Source organism: Bufo gargarizans, chromosome 11 (genome assembly GCF_014858855.1).
Source record: "Bufo gargarizans isolate SCDJY-AF-19 chromosome 11, ASM1485885v1, whole genome shotgun sequence".
In the NCBI taxonomy this organism is placed as follows: Eukaryota; Metazoa; Chordata; class Amphibia; order Anura; family Bufonidae; genus Bufo; species Bufo gargarizans.
Window position 1 is genome coordinate 41,516,215 of NC_058090.1, and position 25,709 is coordinate 41,541,923.

General features: G+C 45.7%; 1 protein-coding gene across 2 annotated transcripts; it reads right to left on the reverse strand.

Annotated features, from left to right (window-relative positions):
* Positions 1 to 679: 679 nt before the first annotated feature.
* LOC122921830 (dynein axonemal light chain 1) lies at positions 680 to 25,473 on the reverse strand. 2 transcript variants are annotated; one of them, XM_044272088.1, is made up of 8 exons: positions 25,299 to 25,473; positions 19,946 to 19,984; positions 18,663 to 18,772; positions 15,202 to 15,257; positions 6,506 to 6,561; positions 5,704 to 5,830; positions 4,456 to 4,596; positions 680 to 2,402 (listed from the first exon to the last, which is right to left on the reverse strand). In XM_044272088.1, exons 1-8 carry the CDS (start codon positions 25,311 to 25,313, stop codon positions 2,353 to 2,355), a joined length of 594 nt encoding a protein of 197 aa, XP_044128023.1. In that variant the 5' UTR covers positions 25,314 to 25,473; the 3' UTR covers positions 680 to 2,352. The 2 variants fall into 2 exon arrangements, with proteins under 2 accessions (XP_044128023.1, XP_044128024.1); XM_044272089.1 differs by lacking the exon at positions 25,299 to 25,473 and adding an exon at positions 24,248 to 24,659.
* Between the last annotated feature and the right edge of the window lie 236 nt (positions 25,474 to 25,709).

Below are 25,709 nucleotides of genomic sequence, written 5' to 3' on the forward strand. Positions count from 1 at the left end.
CTAGCAACCGTGCGTGAAAATCGCACCACATCCGCACTTGCTTGCGGATGCGTGCGATTTTCACACAGCCCTATTCACTTCTATGGGGCCTGCGTTGCGTGAAAAACGCACAAAATAGAGCTTGCTGTGATTTTCACGCAACGCACAAGTGATGCGTGAAAATCACCGCTCATGTGAACAGTCCCATAGAAATGAATGTGTCCTGATTCAGAGCGGGTGCAATGCGTTCAGCCTAAGGGCTCTTTCACATGAACGCATGCCGTGCGGGTAATCCGCTGCGATAAAGAGTGCCAAGCCCCGTCCCGGACAGCAAAGACACAAAGCATTAACATGATTGATAATGCTCCATGCCTCTCTAATCACGGTGACAACTTTATCTACTGAATTACAATGACCGCATTATGTCAGTGTAATTCAGTCAATTCCAGGACTCTCAGGGTCACCCAGCCTTATAAATCATTATAATGCTGTGCCATCGTGGCAGAGGTCCGAATGAGAACTCTCACTGACGCCCGCTGCGAGTTTCTCACATTGAAGTCCCTTGTGGTGGAGGCGGCACATTTTGCTATATGCCACTGGTGCCTGATTCTAAGTCACTGCCTAAGCAGTAACGTCTTAGAGCCATCAATGGAAACTTGAGAACTATTTAACTCTTTATTATTTCACACAGTCAATTTTGATTGTTGTACAATAACGTTATGCATGAACATCATACAACAGTATAAAAAAAAGAGAAGGTACAAGAGTTAAAAAAACAGACTAAGAATTTGGAAAGGGATGCATTAAATTGTCAGCAATGTCTTGAGACAGCCTTTTAGTAATACCACAAAAATACCAGCTCAAAAAGTATCGATTTTTAATACAGAGCAGATCTTGGCAAACACGGTATGTACATGGTCTATAAAAGGTATGTCCCCCACATACAGCTTATAGGTGGCAGAGGCTAGACACTACTTCTTATAGAACAGGATTATGGCCAATACTTCATGGTTTTCTGACTGAAACTGGTTGTCCTACCATAAAAACGTATCACCTATCCACAGGATCTGAGGAGTCCACTGATCATGCGAATGGATCAGTGAATTGGGTCACACATCCGCAATGCAATTTCTTTCAATCATTCTGGTCTTGTTTGCGCCAGGAGGTGTCCAAGTTGTGCAGGCCCTCCCTATTGTCTGCATCCTTTTATCTGTTCTGTTTACTCTTACCGGAGGGTTGGCTACCCAATGGTCTGAGGATCTGAAGACACGGCAGCGCTGACCCACTGTGTCTACATGCATTCTGCCTGCACAACACATAAAGGTGAGCACAATTATCTAATACCGCTCTATAACCATTAGACCAGGCATGCTCAACCTGCGGCCCTCCAGCTGTTGCAAAACTACAACTCCCAGCATGCCCGAACAGCCTACAGGTATCAGCCTACAGCAGGGCATTGTGGGAGTTGTAGTTTGAGGATGCCTGCATTAGACCTACTACCCCATGAGCACCGCTACCCTTTTGTGTTTGCCACAACTTGCGCTATTCATTGCTAAAGGACCTCTAAAAATGAAAGTGCGCCGCTCGGCTATTTTCAACACTCCCATAGAAATGAATGGAGGGAGGCCGCCCGTGTGGGGTCTGCTCTCCTTCACTTTGCGGGCTCCGTTCTAGAGATCGGTGCGGGTCCCTGAGGTGCCACCAATGCTTGAGATGACACAACCCCCTTAACATGTAGTCTCACCAATGCAGGAGAGCAAAACTGACACCAGGATAGGGGTTAAGTGTCTGATGGTATGAGATTCAACTGCTGGGGAAGCCCTCCATCATAAGTAGGGGGGTGGCTGTTGTCCCCTGTTTGAACTGAGTGGCAGTCGTGCATGTCTGCTGCTGCACAACTCAACCATATGGGGCTTCCACAGATTGCAGAGTCCACAGGACCGTTGGTCTCGTTATCGGCAGGGGTCCCAGCAGTTGGACCCTCACCCATCAGACACTTTTACCCTATCCTGTGTTGCTGGTCGACAAAACCCCTTTAATGGATGAGACCAATAACCTATCACTGTAACATAACAGCCTGTATTGCTAACATATTTTCTGTGTGCTTCATTTCAGATGGGAGGAAAAATTCTATATTCATCCTCCATTTTGTGCAAATAAAATACCGTAGATATATATATTTTTGGAGCGTTTTCTTCACCCTGATACTGTTTGAATGGTTAAGATAATGCTTTCATACACAAGGATGTAAGTAAAAAAATGAAACCATTCCAAAACATATTTCTTATATACAAATAACATTTATAAAAAAAAAAAAAAATTATATTTTTTGATCGATATATTCAAATAATTTAATAGGATACCAAAAATAGATTAGGAGGCCTCATCCCCGTCCTCTTCGTCTTGCTTTATGACTGGATTTCCTGAAATGCAAGAACGGGTATGGGGTTAGATTGTAATGGCAATAGCACTGTCCTGCCCCCTAGTGGTAAATATAAAGACTTCACAATCTAAGTAACTCCTCTATAAAGCGACTTTTACGCCGTTTGCACCAGAAGCATACGTCAGATGTATCCATAGGCCCCTAGTCACCTGATGTATACCATATATTTTTTTAATACAGTAGCAGACTGTTATTCCACACAGAGGAAGCAAGTGGAAAAAATAAGTATGTTTTTTTTTTTTGTAACAACTTGGTATCTGTCAGAGGTATACTTTAGCAAACCCTCCCAAAATGCAGTGCAAAAGTAACAGAAGCTGACATACAGTGATACTTCAACGTTTGCGAACCTGTCACATTTATTTTAATTTTTATTTCTACATAAATTTGACCTAAAGAGACACCAGATTTTCACACAAATCCTAAAAGTAGGTAAAGCTAATTAAAACAAATGAGTAAAAATATTAGACTTGGTTATTGAGTAAAATGATCCAATATCACGTCTGTGAGTGGCAAAAGTATGTGAACCTCTAGGTCTCACTTACATTTCCGTGTCTGTTTCACATCCGTTAAAAAAAATATATATATGTCTGTATTACATGTGTGTGTCCGTTATTTAGCTTCTGTGTGTCATCCGTATTTCACAGATGCTGTGGAAATTAATTTTCAGCTGATCAGCATCTCCTGTCGGTGATTTTCACAGAGCCATAGGCTTCAATGGGTGTGTTTGATCCACATCACGGACCAAAGTAGTGCACGTCTCCGTGATTTTTTCACTGAGCCATGATCAGTAAAAAAATAAATAAAATACTGATGTCTGACAGAGACACTGAAATACATTGTTATGTGTGCTGTCTGTGGAAAATGCGGACAGCACATATCTGTGAAAGACGGAAATGTGAACAAGGCCTAAGGGCTGTTTCAGACTGCCATGTTTATCAAATCAGAAAACTGGATTGTCCACCATGTTTATTGGACTTTTGCAAAATGACCTTATGCACCTTCCATGACATCCCATCACCTGTGGCCCCCTAGAGTTTCCTCTACCCCTCATTATTAGGCCACATTCACATCTCCGGTGAATGTTTCTGGCATGCTGTTTCGGCAGCCTGGAGGAATTCACCGGATCCAGATTAACTATAATGGGATCTGGCCGTTTCTCCGCAACCCCTGGAAGTAGACAAGCAGGGGTCAGGGTGCAGTTGACCAGGAATGGACTGAAGAAGCCTGAACCCAGCGATGGAACGGCAACGGGGGCGTGGAGTGGACACCCCCTTTAAAGCTACATGGATGCAACTGCATTACAGATCCATGTTGTTTACATCTGTAATATGGCATCTGTAGAAATTCATGGGTCTACACTACGGGGGTCATTTATTAAGATAAGGTAGGAGTCCGCCGAAGTTATGTAGAGTTGCCGGCCTCTACATAACTTCGGTGGATCCACTGCTTCAAAATCTAAGCCAGCTCCTTTGCTGGCTTAGATTTAGACCAATTTCAACGTGTAAAACAGGTGTAGAAAATGATGAATGAGATGGGCCTGCCGGCTCGTCCTTTTCCCCGCCACGCGTCCTTTTTCTTTTTCTTTTTTTTTTAGACCTGGCGCAAGCGGGGAAAAGTCACAGATTGTGGCACAAATAAACTTTATGCTACAATCTGTGCCAAAAATATGCCAAATATAGACGTATTAGTAAATGAGCCCCTATATTTCTATTTGCCTTCAATTTTTTAGAACTTTTTTTTTTTGCTCACAGATTCACACAAACAAACAAACGGTGTCATGTTCCATTGAATGTCATATTACAGAGTTATTCTTCCCTAAAAGCAGTGCTTCTCGAGGAGGCATCATGCTTCCACACATACGTTGTCCATGACTCTAATATTTTACTGTACAGCCTCTATGTGCTGCCATGTGGGTTACATGCACACAGCAAAAGCTCAAATTCTACGTTTCTTAACTTAACTAGGGGATAACGTTATGTTTCTTCCACTAGTGTTACCTATGGTAGCATGAAATTGTGTCGGATAACACTCACCATCCAGTTTCTTTAGCTTGGGAAGACGTTTTGTCGCCTCTTCTATCCAGTTACCCTCTAGCATGTGCTTTTCCTCCAGAGGATTCCCAACAAACACTAGGTCCTCCAAACACGGCAGATCAGCCAGCTTCCCAAACTCCGCTAAAAGGATCAGAATAAATGTGAGGAAATAGAGTTATATAATGTGCTCCCTCGGCGATACATGAGAACTTTCTTTAGTAAAATTGCCTTTACACAGTGACTGACTGCAAAGAGCAATGATTTCTACAGAAGACATGGGGGGGGGGGGAACCAACCTATCCATGACTGTATGCGCGTTCCCGCTCCAAACCCAAGGACTGGGGCATGCACAGTATAGAAATTTTCCAAGTCCACTGTTTCCCCCCACCCATGACAATATATCAGTAAATGCGCAGAAGGCTACATAGAACAAATTTAATACTATGCATGCGCAGATATACGGCCCTTGACACATAATGGATGGGGAGACGGGACACTGCTACAGCGTATGCCTAATGCAATATGTTTATAGGAAAGCACGTTTCAAGGGGTTATCCAAACCTTAAAAACCCACCCACAATGCCCAGGCCCCTCAATACTTACCTGGTCCCCGACTACGGCCTGCTATTGCCTAAACCAACCACCTTCCCCCGGCCGTGGAGTGATCTGGAAGGACACAGGCGTCGGGGACCAGAGGGGCCCTGGCATTGTGGCTGCCTTTTTCAGGTTTGGATAACTCACTTTAAGACAGACCAAAATGCGCAACATTTATTTACAGTTGCAGCACTCCTTTTAATAAATTTGGTGCATTTTACTCCAATGAACTTCAGTTTTAGACTATGAAGTCTTACTAAACTCCTTCCTATGAGAACAAAGTCTGTGGAAGTCAGTGATGAGGACCAGAGTAAGGCCTCATGCACACGTCCGTGGTTCGGGTCCGCATCCGCTGCAGTTTTTGCGGCTCGGGTGCGGACCCATTCACTTCAACGGGGGCGCAAAAGATGCGGACAGCACTCTTTGTGCTGTCCGCATCCGTCGCTTTGTTCCGTGGCCCCCGCAAAAAAAATATAACATGTCCTATTCTTGTCCGTTTTGCAGACAAGAAAAGGCATGTCTACAATGGGCCGCCTGTTCCGCAAATTGCGGAAGGCACACGGACGGCTTCCGCAAAAAACTGAACAGTCGTGTGCATGAGGCCTAAGACTCGGAGTCACACAGGCTAACAGAATGAAATGGAAATGCACGCACCCCAGTCTTTCACAACATTGTTAGACATGTAGAGAACTTTTAACTTCCTCATGACATGAATCCCTCTCAACTTCTCAATTAAATTGTAGGAGATCCACAGCTCTTCTAGAGTTTCTCCAACAGCTTCCTAAAAAAATAAGAAATAAAAAAGAAATATGTTACTGTATAATGGGGGGAATCTCCAGATCTATTTAGGTGACCAGCCCTGGGGGAGCTTCCATGCTTCTGATTGGGGTTTTCTGCAGCATGTGCATAGTATCTGCAAGCCCTATATGGAATGATATCTGCTAAGTGTGAATATATGGAGGCCAGCTTTTCCAAAAAACATAAGTTAAAATGACTGACTACAATTTTAGCTGAAAATTCTTCATAACCCTGCATCATGAAATAGGAATAAAACGCATCAGTCTACGGATACAGAGGTGCTGTACAACATACACATAAAACCTAAGACATGCGTCTGGAGTTTCTATATTTAAAATGAGACCTGGGAAGACTCACGACAGATTCTTAGCGATTAAGAGGTCACCAGCTAAGGCTAGGAAGATCTGAATGGGAGCTGAGCTGCTGTATCCTGGCACAGCCACTACACAGGGTATGGAGCGGTCTGCCTCCGGCTTTATACACCCTATAGTTTATGGCACCATGGCGGCCCGTAACAGCTGATCACTGGGGAAGCCATCAGTATTCTGAACCCTGAAAAAACCTTTTAGCCATGATAATCTATCCAAGGATAAAACCCGGGGAAACGGCATTGTTACCTCCAACGGTCAGACACCAGGCAACAGATCTGATAACTTACCAATCCATTTAAATTCTTTATATTATTCCTTCCTAGAGACAATATTCTGAGGTTTTCTGAAAGATAAAGAGTGACACAGAAATTAAATTTATGTCTGTCCTTTTTCTTGGTCAACTACTTGTAGACATTTATGCATCACAGAGACAGAGACAGAGATAGCTGTCAGTCACTGATAGCTGTACATGGGGATGTGTTATCCGTAATTAATATTCTCTGTGTAAGTGTGTATACAGAGATAGCTGTCAGTCACTGATAGCTGCACATGGGGATATGTTACTAGTGATTGATAGCATTCTCTGTGTAAGTGTGTATACAGAGATAGCTGTCAGTCACTGATAGCTGTACACAGGGGAGGTGTTATCAGTGATTTATATTCTCTGTGTAAGTGTGTATACAGAGGTAGCTGTCAGTCACTGATAGCTGTACACAGGGAGGTGTTATCAGTAATTGATAGCCTTCTCTGTGTAAGTGTGTATACAGAGATAGCTGTCAGTCACTGATAGCTGTACACAGGGAGGTGTTATCAGTGATTGATAGCCTTCTCTGTGTAAGTGTGTATACAGAGGTAGCTGTCAGTCACTGATAGCTGTACACAGGGAGGTGTTATCAGTGATTGATAGCCTTCTCTGTGTAAGTGTGTATACAGAGGTAGCTGTCAGTCACTGATAACTGTACACGAGGAGGTGTTATCAGTGATTGATAGCATTCTTTGTGTAAGTGTGTATACAGAGATAGCTGCCAGTCACTGATAGCTGTACACAGGGAGGTGTTATCAGCGATTGATAGCCTTCTCTGTGTGAGTGTGTATACGGAGGTAGCTGTCAGTCACTGATAGCTGTACACAGGGAGGTGTTATCAGTAATTGATAGAATTCTCTGTGTAAGTGTGTATACAGAGGTAGCTGTCAGTCACTGATAGCTGTACACAGGGGAGGTGTTATCAGTGATTGATAGCATTCTCTGTGTAAATGTGTATACAGAGATACCCGTCAGTCACTGATACAGAGATGTTATCAGAGATCTGTAAGGCCTCATGCACACAAACTTTTTTTCTTTCTGTGTCTGTTCCGTTTTTTTGGCAGACCGTATGCAGAACCATTCATTTCAAAGGGTCCGCAAAAAAACGGAAGTTACTCCGTGTCCATTCCATTTCTGTATTTCCGTTCTGCAAGAAAATAGAACATGTCCTATTATTGTCTGTATTACGGACAAGGATAGTACTGTTCTATTAGGGGCCAGCTGTTCCGTTCCACACGGATATCATCTGTATTTTTTGCGAACTACAAAATACATACGGCCGTGTGCATGAGGCCTAAATGTGTATACAGAGATAGCTGTCAGTCACTGATACAGAGGTGTTATCAGTGATTGATAGCATTCTCTGTGTAAAGCCTCATTCACACGTCAGTGTTTAGTCAGTGATTGCCATCAGCAATTATGAGCCAAAACCAGGATTGGAGCCTCTACAGACATAAGGTATAAGGCAGGCATGTCCAAAGTGCGGCCCTCCAGCTGTTGCAAAACTACAACTCCCAGAATGCCTGGATAGTTTACAGCTATTAGGGCATGCTGGGAGTTGTAGTTTTGCAACAGCTGGAGGGCCGCACTTTGGACATGCCTGGTATAAGGGAAAGATCTGCTCCTGTGCTGTGCTTAGAGCCGCACCTGGTTTTGGCTCAAAATCACTGATGGAAATCACTGACTGAACAATGACTGTGTGAATGAGGCATAAGTGTGTATACGGAGACAGCGGACAGTCACTGATCGCTGTACATGGGGATGTGTTAATTATTGGTAGTATTCCGTGTGTAAGTGTGTATGCAGATAGCTATCAGTCACTGATAGTTGAACACAGGGGCCATATTCTGAAGTTCAGAAAAAATTGAGATATACAGAACAGATATACAGTATAGAGTTCAGAAGCAACATGTCCTTTCTTAGCATGCTGTCCAGACAGACACAGCTTGAAGCCACAGAGGGTGTTGGCTCCAAGTTTAGCCACATTCAATAGAACTAAGCTGTGAGCGGCTTCCAAAGTGAACAACCAAGGCAGAAACCGCCACCGTTTTTGCGGCAGACCCTGACTTTTGAACACACCTTTAAAGGATTTGTCTACAGGATACGTGATGAAAGTCTGATTGGTGGGGGTCTGACCATTGGTAGCTCCACTGATTACAAAAACGGGCATGCGAACTGCCACTACAACCGAAGTCTATGGGACTGCCAAAGATAGCCAAGTACAGTGTAGCTGGGAGCCCACTTATAAATTAGTGATGCTGTCGCAAATTGTTCCGCCACTATGAGATGCATCTTGTATTAAATTTGCAAGGAACTGAGGGAAGGGAAAGGATACCTGCATTGGGCATCGGAAGTGGCTTTCCTTTTGAAAACCCACTAAGCTCATCATGGTGTGAAACGACTGTCATACTATACAGACCACAGGTCTGAAGAGGTAGAAGAAACTCCACATAAAGGTAAATGCACGTGGCGGTGTAGTTCATGTGGCTTTCCTGCATGGATTTTCGGCAGGTTGCTGATGCGTTTCTGCACTAAATCTGCACCAAAATCCACGTGCTACTTGTGTGGCAAATCTACAACAAAATCCACATCTTATGCTGGTCGTATTATACTGTGGATTTTCCACATGAAAATCAGAGTGTAATATTCACTGTGTGCCTATCCCCTTAGGCTGATTTGGCTCTATATAATATAGATGGATTCAGAAATCCCTGGTCACATTGCTTGCAGAGCACAATCACACATTCCTCTATAAGCGCCGTTTCTCTCCTCGGCACTTATCATGTATTATTTACGGTAATTCCGAAGAATACCTTCCTGTTGTATGGGAGGTAAAACCTGCCAAAATTAAAATTAAATTGAAAAACCTAAAATTATAATTTAAATAACGTTTTAACATTTTAATTTCATCTAGTGTCTGCAAAATGCATGCCAAAATTAAAAAGAAAATTCAATTTCTCCATTTGAATTTTCTTTTCCAACTCCAGCGTGGGTCATAAGTGTAAAAATAAATAGGCTTTTTCATTTTAAATTTCCACTTTGTCAATTAATTCTCCTCTTCCTATAGTGGGTTTTTCATGCCAAAATCATAAATCAAATGAAAACACCATGTAGAAGTTGAAAATGGTAGACATTTTCCCTGCCAAAAGTCAAATAAAAAAGAAAGCCCATTTGAATTTTCATTTTAACGTTGTACTAACATTCAGATTCATTTAAATGAACAGCAATGGGCGTGGTGCAGCATGCAAAAATAGGATTTTTTGTGCTTACCTGTAAAATCCTTTTCTCGCTGAGTTCCTTGGGGGACACAGAAGACCATGAGTATAGCTGCTGCCACTAGGAGGCGACACTAAGCAAAAAAAAGTGTTATCTCCTCCTCCAGCTATACCCCTCCTGCAGACACTGAGCTAATCAGTTTGTACGAAAGCCGTAGGAGCAGCCAGGAGAAGCCCACAGAACACAATAAAAAGGAAGAAACCTGGAGATGGGTCATCATCAAGAACCAGAAGGACCCATCTAGGAGAGCCAGCAATGTACATACAGGGTGGGAGCTGTGTCCCCCAATGAACTCAGCGAGAAAAGGATTTTACAGGTAAGCACAAAAAATCGTATTTTCTCGCTCGTATCACTGGGGGACACAGAAGACCATGGGACGTTAAACAGCAGTTCAATGGGGAGGGAACAAGACCAGAACGAATCCAAGGCCGGTCATAAGGCCCCGCACAGAAATGCGGGAGAAAGACACACCAGGAACCCTGGAAAAGGGACAGGAAGACCCATTCCCCGGAAGGCCAGCCAGAAGGTGGCTGAATACGCAGAGCTGTCTGGCGTTTTCTTCCCCCCTGGCTCCAGCCGGGTCACCAGCCTTGGTGTGTTACCCCTTGGTGAGGGTAGCTACACCGGTAACAGAGGGGACTTAGTGGAGGCCGAAACTGGTGATCCGAAAGCTGGCGGGATACAGGAGGCTTTAGGAACCTCTGGTCCTCCTTGCCTTCTGGAGATCAGAAATGATCAACGGGCTTGGGGACCCCCTGGACTCCCGTCTCTTGGGTGGGAACGCAGGCAGCTTGGAGACTGCCATCAGCCCAGCTAAAAGGAAAGAAAGAGAGAAAAATTAAAAGAGAAAAAAATCAGCAGACCTGCAAAGCAGGGAGGTCTGCCTCCTACGGACACTAAGCTAAAACTGATTAGCTCAGTGTCTGCAGGAGGGGTATAGCTGAGAGGAGGAGATAACACTTTTTTGCTTAGTGTCGCCTCCTAGTGGCAGCAGCTCTACCCATGTCTTCTGTGTCCCCCAATGATACGAGCGAGAAATGCTGTTATTTAATTCCTGACTGAACAGACAGTGACGCCACATTGAGTGAGGACGTGGTGGATGTTGCTCCAGAAAAGTGCCAAGAAGCTTAACAAGTCGCAAATTATGGTACACATGTCATGCGCCATAATTGGTGACTTTTTTACATCAGTATAGTGGCATAAAACGATTAGTAAATGTCCTCCATTGTGTCTGTGTGACCAGAAATCAGGGTGCATGACTTGCAGAAACGCGGAGCATCCTTGGCATCACTGTTCTGATTGCTGGGAGAGTTCAGACCCCCATGTTTAGTATTGATGGCCTACAATGGCGCTCAGCAACCTTCGGCCAGGAGCATAGCTATAGGAGGTGCAGAGGTAGCAGTCGCTACCGGGCCCAGGAGCCTTAGGGAGTCCAAAGACTCCTGTGCCGCCTGAGAATACACCGATATTATACAAAGTATATGCTGGTCAAGTCACTCCTCTGGCTGAAGAGAAGGAGTTAGGTCAATAATTTGGCATGGGGGGTAGGTGTTGCTTTTTTACATTTTTGCCTCAGGCAGCGCAAAGGCTATGTGCTCCCCTGCCCCTGGCCACAAAGCACTGAGGGAAGGGGGCCGAAGCTGAACTCTTGCACCAGGGACCATGAGCCTTTAGCTATGCCACTGCCTTCGGCACTCCAGCTGCTGTGAAACTACAACTCCCAGCATGCACATTTACTCAGCTGTTCTTGTAACTCCCATAGATGTGAAAGGAGGATTCTGGGAGCTGTAGTTTCAGTTGGAGCTCCGGAGGTTGCTGATCCCCAGCCTACGATATTGATATATGGTGGAGCACAATACAGTTCTGTGTGGTGCAGTCTTCACGTGTGTGAAGTCCTGACAAAAGAACAGGGGAGGGTCCGTCATTTTGTAAATCTGCAGCAGTAAAATCCACAGCAAATCATGCCACTGAATCTAAATCTGCACCGCAGTCCAACTTGTGCAGTGAATTTTGTTTGTAACATGCGGCTGAGACCCCTTAAAATCATATCCACTTTGCTGGCACGTAAACGCTGTGGACGAGCCACCATATACTTGTGTGCAGCAAATCTACAGCGTTTATGTCCAGTGTGACATGATGTACCCTAATATTTCCATGTAGCTATAGGGTGGGCCCCAGAATCAGTTCTTCTGGTGGGCCCTAGGCACCCCAGTCCACCAATGACCCCAGGCACCAGGTGAATTCAACAGGTTTCTGTAGCTCCGGCACTCAATTGTATCTGCGTCCAGCGGAAGAAGGGAACGATTGGTTCCCTGTCCCTCCATTCTGGGCGCTTCTCTGTGATGTAGATGATGTCATCGCACCGCCTGCGACGTTACACCAGAGCAGACCTGCCAGAAGAGGCCTGTCTGCATCGCTGCATGATCATAGTGGGACCCTTCTGGGACAGGTTAGTTGAGACCGTCCTTCCCTTTTCTGTTGAAAACTGACCCCTGGCCCTAATACTGATCCTAACTGTAATAATAACCGTAATCCTAACCTAACCATAATACTGACCCTAACCTTATTACTAATTCTAATCTGAACTCCTAACTGTAATACCAACCCTAAGGCCCCTTGCAGACGAGCGTTCCTCCCACAGCGAATCCGCAACGCAGCTCCCAGCCTGTAACCCTTACAGTTCTGGATTGTATTGGATAACACTGGCATAATGCTGCCAGTGTTATCCAATACATTCCAGAACTGTAAGGGTTACATAGCATCATAAATCAATATAATGCTATGTGACCCCCGGCAGTGCTGGGAGGTCAGGCCGGGTCAGCAAAAAAAACGGAAGTTACTCCGTGTGCATTCCGTTTCTGTATGTCTATTCTGCAAAAAATATAGAACATGTCCTGTTATTATCCGTATTACGGACAAGGATAGGACTGTTCTATTAGGGGCCAGCTGTTCCGTTCCGCAAAATACGGAATGCACACGGATGTCATCTGTATTTTTTGCGGACCACAAAATACATACAGTCATGTGCAAGAGCCCTTACCCTAAGGGCTCATGCACACAAATCTATGTATTTTATGGTCTGTAAAACATGGATCCACAAAAAATACGGCCTTCAATACTGATCATGGGGGTCTGAACTCTCCCAGCAATCAGAACAGTGATGCCAAGGATGCTCCGCGTTTCTGCAAGTCAGGCCTCATGCACACGACCGTTGTTATGTTCCGTTCCGCAAAATGGGGTTCCGTGATCCGTTTCCATTTTTGTTTCCGTGTGTCTTCCTTTATTTTTGGAGGATCTCCAGACATGAAGGAAAGTAAAAAAAAGTCTAAGACAGGTTTGCCATGCAAATGATAGGAAACAAACGGACGCGGATGATTTTTTTAACGGTCCCATTGACTTGAATGGGTCCGCGAAACGTTTTCCGTGAAAATAATAGGACAGGTTATATTTTTTTGATGGACTGGAACCACGGGTCACGGACGCGGATGGCAAACGGTGCATTAGTCGAGTTTTCAACGGACCCATTGAAAGTCAATAGGTCCGCAGAAAATCACGAAAATGGCACAACGGACACGGAATAAAACAACGGTCGTGTGCATGAGGCCTCATGCACCCTGATTTTTGGTCACACAGACACAATGGAGGACATTTACTAATCGTCTTATGCCACTATACTGATGTAAAAAAAAGTCACCAATTATGGCGCATGACATGTGTACCATAATTTGCGAGTTTTTAAGCTTCTTGGCACTTTTCTGGAGCAACATCCACCACGTCATCACTGAAGTATGGCAGAGCAGATTAACCCCATAGATGCTGCAGGTGATTAGACACCACGGCATCTAGGGGGGTTAACAGGGCAGCAGAGTTGATGATATAATCATAATCCTAGTATAATTCACTCCTCAAAAAGAGGGCATCATCTATTAGACTCAATCTTATCCTATGCAGTCAGCACAGTACTAAGATTTCACTGTCACAGCGCCATCTATTGGAATGGTAAACTTGATCCTGTGTTAGCTGTTGGAAATGTGGAGAAGCACAGCGCTCTCTGGTGGACATAGAGAGTCACTGTCTGTTCAGTCTGAATGTTAGTACAACGTTAAGGCCTCTTTCACACTTGCGTTGTCCGGATCCGGCGTGTACTCCACTTGCCGGAATTACACGCCGGATCCGGAAAAACGCAAGTGTACTGAAAGCATTTGAAGACTGATCCGTCTTCAAAATGCTTTCAGTGTTACTATGGCAGCCAGGACGCTATTAAAGTCCTGGTTGCCATAGTAGGAGCGGGGAGCGGGGGAGCGGTATACTTACCATCCGTGCGGCTCCCGGGGCGCTCCAGAGTGACGTCAGAGCGCCCCATGCGCATGGATGACGTGCCATGCGATCACGTCATCAATGCGCCTGAGGCGCCCTGACGTCACTCTGGAGCGCCCCGGGAGCCGCACGGACGGTAAGTATGCTACTCCCCCGCTCCCCGCTACACTTTACCATGGCTGCCAGGACTTTAGCGTCCCGGCAGCCATGGTAACCACTCTAAAAAAGCTAAACGTCGTATCCGGCAATGCGCCAAAACGACGTTTAGCTTAAGGCCGGATCCGGATCAATGCCTTTCAATGGGCATTCATTCCGGATCCGGCCTTGCGGCAAGTCTTCAGGATTTTGGGCCGGAGCAAAAAGCGCAGCATGCTGCGGTATTTTCTCCGGCCAAAAAACGTTCCGTTCCGGAACTGAAGACATCCTGATGCATCCTGAACGGATTTCACTCCATTCAGAATGCATTAGGATAATCCTGATCAGGATTCTTCCGGCATAGAGCCCCGACGACGGAACTCTATGCCGGAAGAAAAGAACGCAGGTGTGAAAGAGCCCTAAGATGAAAATTCAAATGGGCTTTCTTTTTCATTTGACTTTTGGCAGGGAAAATGCCTACAAGAGATAAAATTAAAATCTCAGTCTACCATTTTCAACTTCTACATGGTGTTTTCATTTGATTTATGATTTTGACATAAATAAAAACAAACAAAAACAAAACACCTCTATAGGAAGAGGAGAATTAATTGACAAAGTGGAAATTTAAAATGAAAAAGCCTATTTATTTTTACATTTATTTTGGCACTTATGACCCACGCTGGAGTTGGAAAAGAAAATTCAAATGGAGAAATTGAATTTTCTTTTTTAATTTTGTCATGCATTTTGCAGACACTAGATGAAATTAAAATGTTAAAACATTATTTCAATTATAATTTTAGGTTTTTTAATGTAATTTTAATTTTGGCAGGTTTTACCATCCATACTGTTGTAGATGATGCATTTGTATGGACCAGATATTCAGTGAGTTCTATGTTACTTGCAATGATACAGGCTGCAGACATCTGGGAGAGAGAATAAAACTGCACTTACTCAGTCCATTCAGATTGGCAATTTTTTCAATGCAATTGGTGGAAAGCGATAATTTCCTGAGGAAAGAAGCAATGATTAGCTGCTGATACATGACTAGGGGTGTGAGCTGCACATCAAGAGCAGTGCAAGGACACATGCTGCTATTACATAGGCCTCCCTCCATAGGGAAGCAAAGGCATATACAGCCAGGATAGGCCATCACTTCCTCAGGAGTTGCGGCCTGTCTGCCAGGACCCACACAACCCTCACATTTAGGCCTCATGCACACGGATCCAAGCTGCATTTTCTGCGGTTCTGATGCGGACCTATTCACTTTAATGGGGTTGCAAAAGGTGCGGACAGCACCTGTGCGCTGTTTCGCGGCCGTGCAAAAAAAAGAAAAAAGAAAAAGAGAACATGTGATATTCTGTATCACGGACAAGTATAGGACTGATATATTGGAGGCCAGACCTTCTGTTCCGCAAAATGCGGAACACACGAGGCTGTATCCGTGTTTTGCAGAATGCAAAACAGGGTACGGCCGTGTGCATGAGGCCTTAGAGAAAGTAGGCTCTAATTAAAAGGGGTTGTCCAGGATTTAAAAAAAAAAAAAATAAAAAAAAAAAAATAAATAAATAATCGCTAAAACTGGGAATTACAGTAAAATAAATAACTCCTATTGCTGCAGTGGTCAGTGCACCTACGGTACGTCATCTCTGCAGGGACAGGTGCAGCAGTACTGAACAAAGTGGGATTTATCTGGTACATAAAAGTATATTTTTTATTGTACTACATTCCTTGAATTTATTTTTTATTTTTTAAATCCTGGACACCCCTTTAAGCACTGCTGCTCCATTACAGATTATCCCTGAGACGCTATGTACTGGCCACCTGTTGTGCATGGAATGATGCATAATGTGCATGTATGACCACCGCTTATTCACTGTCTATGAGACTGACAGTGAATGGAACGGTGGTCACGCATGAGCATTACCATTTCAGTCACACCGGGGTCTTGGAGCCCCCTGTGCTTGTGACCGTGGTGTCAGACATCCTGAGGATAAGTCATCAATATCCTGACACAGCATGACGTAATTTAAAAGAGGCTGCCTGGGATTAAAGGGGTTGTCCAGGATTAGGAAAACATGGCTGCTTTCTTCCAAAAACAGCACCACCCCTGTCCATATGTTTTGTTTGGTAGTGCAGCTCAGGAGTCAAAGGGATGGGCTGCAATACTGCACATAGGTCAGTGAAAAAAAACTGACAGCACACGCATGGCATCCGTTTTGCACTACTGATTACTAGGAGATGCTGTGTGTTATCCTTCAGTTTTTATTCTGAAAAACGGATGTAAGGCCGATGCAATTCTGACCGAAAAAATAAATGAAACACTGAAAGCAATTGCAGACGGAAGTGATTGAACTTGCGTAAAAAATCTATTTTTTTTTTGTGAATAGACCCCGACACATTCGTATTGCTCTTAGGCCCCTTTCACACGGGCGAGTTTTCCGTGCGGGTGCGATCCGTGCGGCGAACGTATGGCACCCGCACTAAATCCTGACCCATTCATTTCTATGGGGCTGTGCACATGAGCGATGTTTTTAACGCATCACTTGTGCGTTCAGTTGAAATCGCAGCATGCTCTATATTGTCCGATTTCGACGTGATGCAGGCCCCATAGAAATGAATGGGGTGTGTGAAAATCGGATGGCATCCGCAAGCAAGTACGGATGCCGTGCGATTTGCACGCACGGTTGCTAGGAGACGATCGGGATGGAGACCCGATCATTATTATTTTCCCTTATAACATGGTTATAAGGGAAAATAATAGCATTCTGAATACAAAATGCATAGTAAACCAGCGCTAGAGGGGTTAAAAAAAATTAAAAAAAATTTAACTCACCTTAGTCCACTTGATCGCGAAGCCCGGCATCTCCTTGTGTCTCCTCTGCGCTGAGCGGCTGAACAGGACCTGGGATGAGCTGCTCCATTAAATATCGGTTAAGGACCTTCGATGACGTCACTCCGGTCATCACATGGTCTTTTACCATGGTGAATCACCATGGTAAAAGATCATGTGACGTACCATGTGATGACCGGAGTGACGTCATCGAAGGTCCTTAACCTGTATTTAATGGAGCAGCTCACCCCAGGTCCTGTTCAGCCGCTCAGCTTCGCGATCAAGTGGACTAAGGTGAGTTCAATTTTTTTATTTATTTTTTAACCCCTCTAGCGCTGGTTTACTATGCATTCTGTATTCAGAATGCTATTATTTTCCCTTATAACCATGTTATAAGGGAAAATAATACAATCTTCAGAACATCAATCCCAAGCCCGAACTTCTATGAAGAAGTTCGGGTTTGGGTACCAAACATGCGCGATTTTTCTCACGCGAGTGCAACGCATGACAATGTTTTGCACTCGCACGGGAAAATCGCGCATTTTCCCGCAACGCATCCGGCTCTTATCCGGGCAAAAAAAATGACGCCCGTGTGAAAGAGGCCTTAGTAATCTAAGATGATATCATTACTAAGCAAATCATGTACCCCAAAGGCTGGTTTCACACGGGCGTGGCGGATTGGGGCCGGATGCGTTCAGGGTGCGTTCAGTGAAACTCGCACTATTTTGCAAGCAAGTTCAGTCAGCTTTGTCTGCGATTGCGTTCGGTTGTTCAGTTTTTTCCGCGCGGGTGCAATGCGTTTTGATGCGTTTTTCACGCGCGTGATAAAAAACTGAATGTTTACAAACAACATCTCTTAGCAACCATCAGTGAAAAACGCATCGCACCCGCACTTGCTTGTGAAAAACGCAGAATATAGAACATGCTGCGATTTTCACGCAACGCAGAACTGATGCATGAAAAACAACGCTCATGTACACAGACCCATTTAAATGAATGGGTCAGGATTCAGTGCGGGGGCTATGCGTTCACGTCACGCATTGCACCCGCGCGGAAAACTCGCTCGTGTGAAAGGGACCAAAGACATGTACCCCAAAGACATGTAGATGTCCTGGAAAGGGTGGGGAGTAAACCCCTGCCAGACAAGGATCGGACATGTCGCAATCCAACAGTCCGATCCTTTGTTCCTCCCCAACATCTGCCTTCAGGGGAAAGTGCGGACATCGTAAACACATGAGATGGTCGGCTTGTACCAACATTGGTGTGGATGTCAAGCTTTAGGCTACATGCACACAACCGTATGTGTTTTGCGGATCCGCAAAAAAAATTAATAAACGGATGCAATCCCTTTTTTTTGTGGATCCATTGTAACAATGCCTAAAATGGACAAGAATAGGACATGTTTTTTCTATTTTTTGCGGGGCCACGGAACGGACATACTGATGCGGACCCATTGAAATGAATGGGTCCGCATCCTATCTGCAAAAACAACGGAACAGACATCGAAACAAACAACGTTCATGTGCATGTAGCTTTAGTCAGACTGTGACATGTGAAATAAATCATGAAACCAATGACTTACTCGCAGTTGACCAGTGTGGACAGGGAGGCATCCATCTTCTCAATGGGTGGGACCTGTGCATACAGCTTCACTTCTTTGGCTTCTGCCGCTTTCTGCCCCGTCTTTTCTTCCTAAATAGGGGACGCAGAAAAATATATAGTTATGATTATAAAGATATTAGAAATCGTATGTACTCGGCTGAGGGACCAATGGTCCATATCTGGTCACTGGGTGAATGGTTAATGTCTCTGTAACTAACGTACCAGCATTAATAGGGATTAACACGCTCTCTTTAAATCTAACTAAACCAATTTTATCCCTGGCACCAAGACGCCTACGTAAATCCACATCCCATCTGCCTCCGCCGAGCTGAATATTCTCATTTATCACCAGGGCAGTAAAACTGGCTGATCACACAGTCATTGTATTGAATAATATCTTATTTTGTATTAATAAAACAGACAGCATAATACCGGAAGAGCGCGCATCCCACCCATGCACCGGTTTAAAGGGGGTTTTCCAGAGATTTTTAGATTGATGACCTATCCTCAGGATCAGTGGGGATCCAAGACTAGTGATGAGCGAACTTCTGTTTTAAGTTCGGCGTCTAAAGTTCGGCTTCCGGTTAGCGGAGAATCCCGATATGGTTCCCGATATGGATTCCGACTTCCGTTGTGGTCCGTGGTAGCGGAATCAATAATGGCCGATTATTGATTCCGCTACCACGGACCACAACGGAAGTCGGAATCTATATCGGGATTCTCCGCTAACCGGAAGCCGAACTTTAGACGCCGAACTTAAAACAGAAGTTCGCTCATCACTATCCAAGACCCATTACCCTGCCAATCAGCTGTTTGAGGAGGTCGGGGTGATGGTCGGTCCCATGACCTCATTGTTCACATCTGCTTGAACAATTCGTCATAGCAGGGACATACCGCTGACGCCGATGTGACCGCCGTGATTGCCTCCAGGGACCAGAAGCAACCAGAAACGGAGCAGTGGCAGGGGGAACCTCTTCTAATAAAGTTAGGACATCTCATCATATCACTAGGATATACGACTGATGGGAGTCCGACTTCTTGGGACCCCCACAATCCTGAGTAGGGGCCACAGTGCTCACCCTGTGCTGCGTCCCGTGTAAGTTTTCTCTGCACAGCGGTGCCCCCGACCATGGACTCCAGCCGGCCCCGACCACTAGAACAGAGCTGTGCTATAGGCAGGGGCCACAGGGCGAGACATATACAGTACATACTTTTTATCGGTGATGGCGCTTTGACCACTTCTAGAAGCGGGCAGACACTTACCCATTTGGATAGCGCATCTTTAATAGTTGTTGCTTTAGCCTGAAATCAAAAGACAAGTACAATTATGAAAGAAAACACACGGGTCTGTAAGACGAGAAGAAAGGCTCTGTTCACACCAGGTGGGGGCTCCGCTGGCCATGCACAATCATGTGGCGGACCGCGGACATACCTTCTGTGCTGCTAACCCACTGCATGTAAGAGACTCAAAATTAGGCCTTCTGCCCGTATCTGTTTTTCGATCCATAAAATTCAGATACTGTCCATGTTGCATTTGCATTTTTTTGCCAACACGTTGACTTCAATGAGTCCATGTGCCGCATTTGTAGCAAAGAATAGGACATGTTCTATCTTTTGCGAAACGGACATACGGATTCAGTAAGCACGTACGTCCGTTCCGCAAAGGATAGAACATTTCCTATTCTTGGCTGCAAAATGGGGACCACGGACCCATTGAAGTCAACGAGTGGATGCAACACAGACAGTATCCGCATCTTTCAGATTTGTGGACCGCTAAACAGATACGGTCATGTGCATGAGGCCTTACTGGTGGGCAGCTAGAGGGGCATGGAGGGCTATTCGATGAAGAACCATTAGAGAACATGGGGCCCTCTGATGCCTGTGTCCATCCATGGCGCAATTAGCGGCGCTAACAGTGCCATCCAAACCATTACAACCAGTAACGTCTAAACAGGGTGCCAGCAGTGTCGGTCTGCAAGTGTGAAAAAAACAACTATGTAGATCAGGGGTCAGCAACCTTCAGCACTCCCACAGTGGAGAAACTACAACTCCCAGCATGAACACTTGCTTTGCTGTTTTTAAAGTGAATGGTGCATTCTGGGAGTTGTAGTTTCAGAACAGCTGGGGGTTGTATTTAAAGAACCTCTGTACAAGTACAGCTGCAGGCAGCGGCGGACGGAGCGGTCTGGCGCAGGTAGTCACACACTTCGGCCGGGATAACACAATGCATGAAGCATTTATGGTGTGCATCTTCAGTGTTTCTGCAGACCCCGCACTGGCTCTTCCATGGAACGGGCCCCTGGGCACTAACCTACTGCGCGGAATACAGCCAACAATTGGGGAAGGCTCCGACTTTATAGTCCACAAACTGTTCTACCCTCGGCAGCTTCCTAAGGCCTCATACCCATTGTTTTTTTTAAAGGGGTAGTGCAGGCAGTATATAGGATGACCTATCCTCAGCGGGGGTCCCACACCCCCGACGATCAGCTGTTTGAAGAGGTGACGGCACTCCGTGCAAGCGCTACTTCCTCTTTATTAGGGCTCATGCACACAACTATATCCATTTTGCGGTCTACAAATTGCTAATCTGCAAACACAAATCCTGGCCACGTGCTTGCCACCATTTTTTAAAATGTAATTTTAAAGTGTCCGTATTGTGGACTGCAACCCCACTGACTTGAATGGGTCCGCCAACCCGCAAAATATGGCAAAGGATAGGACATGTCCCATCTTTTGCGGAGGTACGGATCAAAAGCCCGCGGAATGGGGTCGAACTGCGACTTGCACATATGCTGCAACCGTGACACATGAATTGTAAAAAAAAAAAAAAAAAAATCGAGCAGTGTTAGATTCGCCTGTTGCAGCAAACATGCGAGACGCACTGCGACCCCATTCATTCCTACAGCAGACGTACCCTAAGGCCACCTGCACACGTTGCGGAATATGTGCGGTTTTTCAGTGTGGATTTCCGTGCAGAAAAACTGCAGAGTAGTACAGTACCAGCATGCAGCATGTCAATTATGTTTGCGGTTTTAGCTGCGGATTTCACTCTTTACAATGGATGGATCTGTGGCAAAACTGGTTAGAAATTGCTGATTTTGGTGTAGATGATGCTGCAGAAATGCACAGAAATTAGTGCAGATCTTATGTGCAATCACCTGTGTGCAGGCGGCCTTAGTCTGACCTCTAGTGGTTCTTTATCAGTATGACAGGTTCATATTAACTAAGACTGGTCTAATTAGTATGCGCATGAAAATGTGGCACATGTGAGCTGAAATTAGGCGCACATCTCCATATTTTTGAGCCAAAATGTGGCGCAGCTCACCACTCAAAACAGACGCAGAAAAGTACGTCAGCGCTGGAGTGGGGTAGAAATTAGACCGTTTTTACAACTAAATCAGGAGCAAAATAAGGCGAACCTAAATAAATAGGAGCAAAAGTAAGAACATTTCTGAATTAGTTTAAAAAAAATCAAAATAGGCAAATGAGGTGCAAATGCCTACAAAAGAGGTGCATTTTCAGTAATAAATGACACAAAAAATAAAAAAAGCCCAGTCTAAAGCCTGTTTCACATTTGCCGTAAACAGATCCGTCCCAGCCGAGTGCAGCCGTGCGTTGCCGCCATTCCGTCTGGTCCCATTACCTATAATGGGGGCCGTGGAGATCCAGCCACAACCCGGCAAATACGGATCTCCGACAATCCGCATTATAGTGAATGGGGCCAGACGGCATCTTAGCAGTGCACTAGCGCCCGATCTGGAAAATGCAAAAAAAAAATGCTAAAACAGCAGTTTTACACCTAAAAACAGGAGCAAACACTATAGTAAATCTCCTCCTGTGTTGTTAGCCAGCAAGAGAGTAGTGAATTTGCCCAAGGACCATGAAGAGAACATGGAGGGTGAAACCGAAAAACCAGGACAAGGGTGGGATTAGTTTGCACGTTTCGTTGCGTCCTCTGCTAATCTATGTAAGCACCTTCCCCCCCAAACTAATAATGGGGGCGACATAGAAGACTTCATCCTGGATGTAACAATCACAAGACTGCTCGTCCCAGACTAGACACCCAGGATAGGTTCCCCTCCACCCCCAGTGTCGCCTCCCTCCTGCCCTGAGCCCCACAGTGCATCTGAAAAGGCAGAATCGGGAAGAAGTTATGTCAGACAGCTGCAGCTGTGTGATTGCAGCTCCTGAGGGCACCATATAATGGTGAAGTCCAGAACCCTATGTGCTGGTTTAGGCTACACTGCGACTTTTTGTAGCGCGACTGATTGATTTCAAAGGGGTTATCCAAACTATAAAACATGCCCCCCATATAGATTATAGTTACCCCTGCTCCCCAGCACCGTGGCGCTTCTGATCCCTGCGCGGATCAAAACATCTGGCGACGATCCTCCCTAGCATCACAAGGCTGCTCCCCGTCACCAGATGTTTTCATCCGCGCGACGTGGAGATGCAGCGCGTCCGTGAGGGGATCAGGAACGCTGCGGGTGCCGGAGAGCAAGGTAAGTACAATCTGTGTGAGGGGCCCGGGCATTGGTGGGCATGTGGTATAGTTTGGATAACCCCTTACCTGTCACCAGGATTTTGGGTATAGCGCTGAGGACATGGGTTGCTAGATGGCCGCTAGCACATCCCCAATACCCAGTCCCCATAGCTCTGTGTGCTTTTATTTGATACATATGCAAATTAACCTGAGATGAGCCCAGCACCGCCCCGCATCCTCCAAATCTCCTCCTTGCTCCCCGACGTCAGAAAGCTAGCGCATGCGCAGTTCCTTTCCTGAGGCTGATGCCAGCACAGGGAAGGACCACTATGAGGACACTGCGCATTGTGAGATTACGGCGCTCTGGCTTTCTGACATTGGGGAGCAAGGAGGGGATCCTGAGGATGCGGGGCGGTGCTGGGCTCATCTCAGGTTAATTTGCATATGTATCAAATAAAAGCACACAGAGCTATGGGGACTGGATATTGCGGATGTGCTAGCGGCCATCTAGCAGCCCATGTCCCCAGCTCTATACCCAAAATCCCGGTGACAGGTTCCCTTTAACTATTGAATGTCAGCTGCAGTCCACAGGATTGCACTTAACTCCGTGCATTCGTTTGCACTGCAGCTGTGGTTCAATAGTTAAAATCAATCAGTCGCGCTACAAAAAGGCACAGTGTGGCCCTAGCCTTAAGGGCCACACAACACCACAGAACCGCACAGAAGACGCATGGTGTCCTACAGGGGAGCAGCGTTACTGTAAGGTCATAAAAACTGCAAATATGAAGCAAAATAATGTAGAGTAATCTACAGATGATGCCAGAATAGTACACGTAATTAAGTGCAGACTACAACTCTCAGCATCCCCACACTGTAAACCGGTACACACACACACATAAGAGTCACACGGCAGCGATGTGAACAAGGCTTAATATGGTCAGATGCGGCTCCAGGGCTCCCGTGTACCCGCACCCTGTCCCCGGCAACGCCCGAGCCCTCACCCCCCAGGCCGCCATCTGCTCTCACCGCTCTGGTTACAGACCGATGCCTTACCGGGAGAACAAAGCTCCGCCGGTACTTACCATGTTTCGGTTGCTACAGTCGCTCTGCTGGTTGCTAGGAGACGAATGACCTGAGCGCGCATGCGCACTGTGCTGCCAGAACTGCACGACGGAAGGATTGAGGGGAGAACAATACGAACCGGAAAAAGTCACCAGCAGGACATGAGCTTGTTGTGACCGTCACCCTGGCGAAGGGATGTCAGACTGCTACAGGGAGTTGTGTTTTTTTGGGGGGTTGGGAGTGGACTCTTAAAAAACAAAACAAAAAAACAACACATTGTAGTGTTGTCCAAAGTAACCAATCAAATTCCAAGTGACAGTTTGATAGAACAGGGTAGAAAGTGTGAGCTGCGATCTGATTGGTTGCCAGTGGCAATAATTTTTTATTTTATTTTTTCCTTGGGGTGCACCACCAATCAGGCCAGGTGAGGCGATCGCCACCAGGTAGGGCAAGAGAGGGGGCAGCCGAAGGGCCATGGGCTGAAGGGAAGGTGTTAGTTTAAGAAATTGGCATGGGGGGGGGGGGGCACCGTTTCAGTTTTCACCTCAGGCAACAGAAAGGATAGGTTCACCCCTGGGTGCAGTCACACAGCTATACCATACCGACAAAGGAGGGACACCAGCGTAGGGCGCCATGGCAATTAGAATTTCACTAAGCCACATCTTTAACTCTGCCCAATGCCCATATATACACACCCAGTCCCACCCAGTCCTAGCGCCCCAACAGTTGAATATACCCTTCGTGCTCCCCTACAGTAGTTGTGTCCCCTTACAATAGTGTTGCGGCTCAGAAACACATTCACAGAGGCCACGTTCTCATCAGCCTTTATTATTGAACGTGCACATCGTGTTCCAGCTAGACCCCTTCCGCCAGGGGCCCCTCTTAGGCCGCTACTGGTGAGACTGCTGAATTCTACCGACAGGGATCATGTGCTACAATTGGCGCGCAACAAGCCAGAGCTGCGTTATGATAACACCACAGTCATGATCTTTCCGGACTTCTCAGCCGAATTACAAAAGCGCAGGGCTACCTTCATTATGGCGAAACGAAGATTTCGAGAAATGAACTTACCCTATTCCATGGCATACCCAGCCAGACTGAGGGTGGTAGACGGAGAAACCAGTCGCTTCTTTAACACCCTGAAAGACGCCATCAGCTGGCTGGACAGCAAGAAGAGGCAAGCAAGACCCCAGAGAGAAGCTAACCCGTGATGTCACAGAAGACATTGCAGCTGAGAAACAACCGGCCATGAGACAAGCAGAACTGTACCCGGCATGTCCTGATGAAGTATTCATGGTGCAATATGTCTTATTTGTTCTTGGCTCTCAACTCTCTGAATGTGTCTAATCCACTCATTGTTTCTATGCTTTCCCTTCATGTAACGTATATATTTCATATGCCGCAAAGCATTGATCAAACATGTGTTCTGGGAATAAGCATAGTGAATATAAACCAGAAAGTTTAGAGACATGAATAACAGGG

Excerpts from the sequence above, each read along its gene's own strand:
- LOC122921830 (XM_044272088.1), bottom strand. Across the intron at positions 18,773-19,945 it reads AAGATGCGCTATCCAAATGG|GAAGAAAAGACGGGGCAGAA; the intron begins GTAAGTGTCTGC and ends TCCCCTATTTAG. Across the intron at positions 4,597-5,703 it reads CAATGTTGTGAAAGACTGGG|CGGAGTTTGGGAAGCTGGCT; the intron begins GTGCGTGCATTT and ends TGATCCTTTTAG.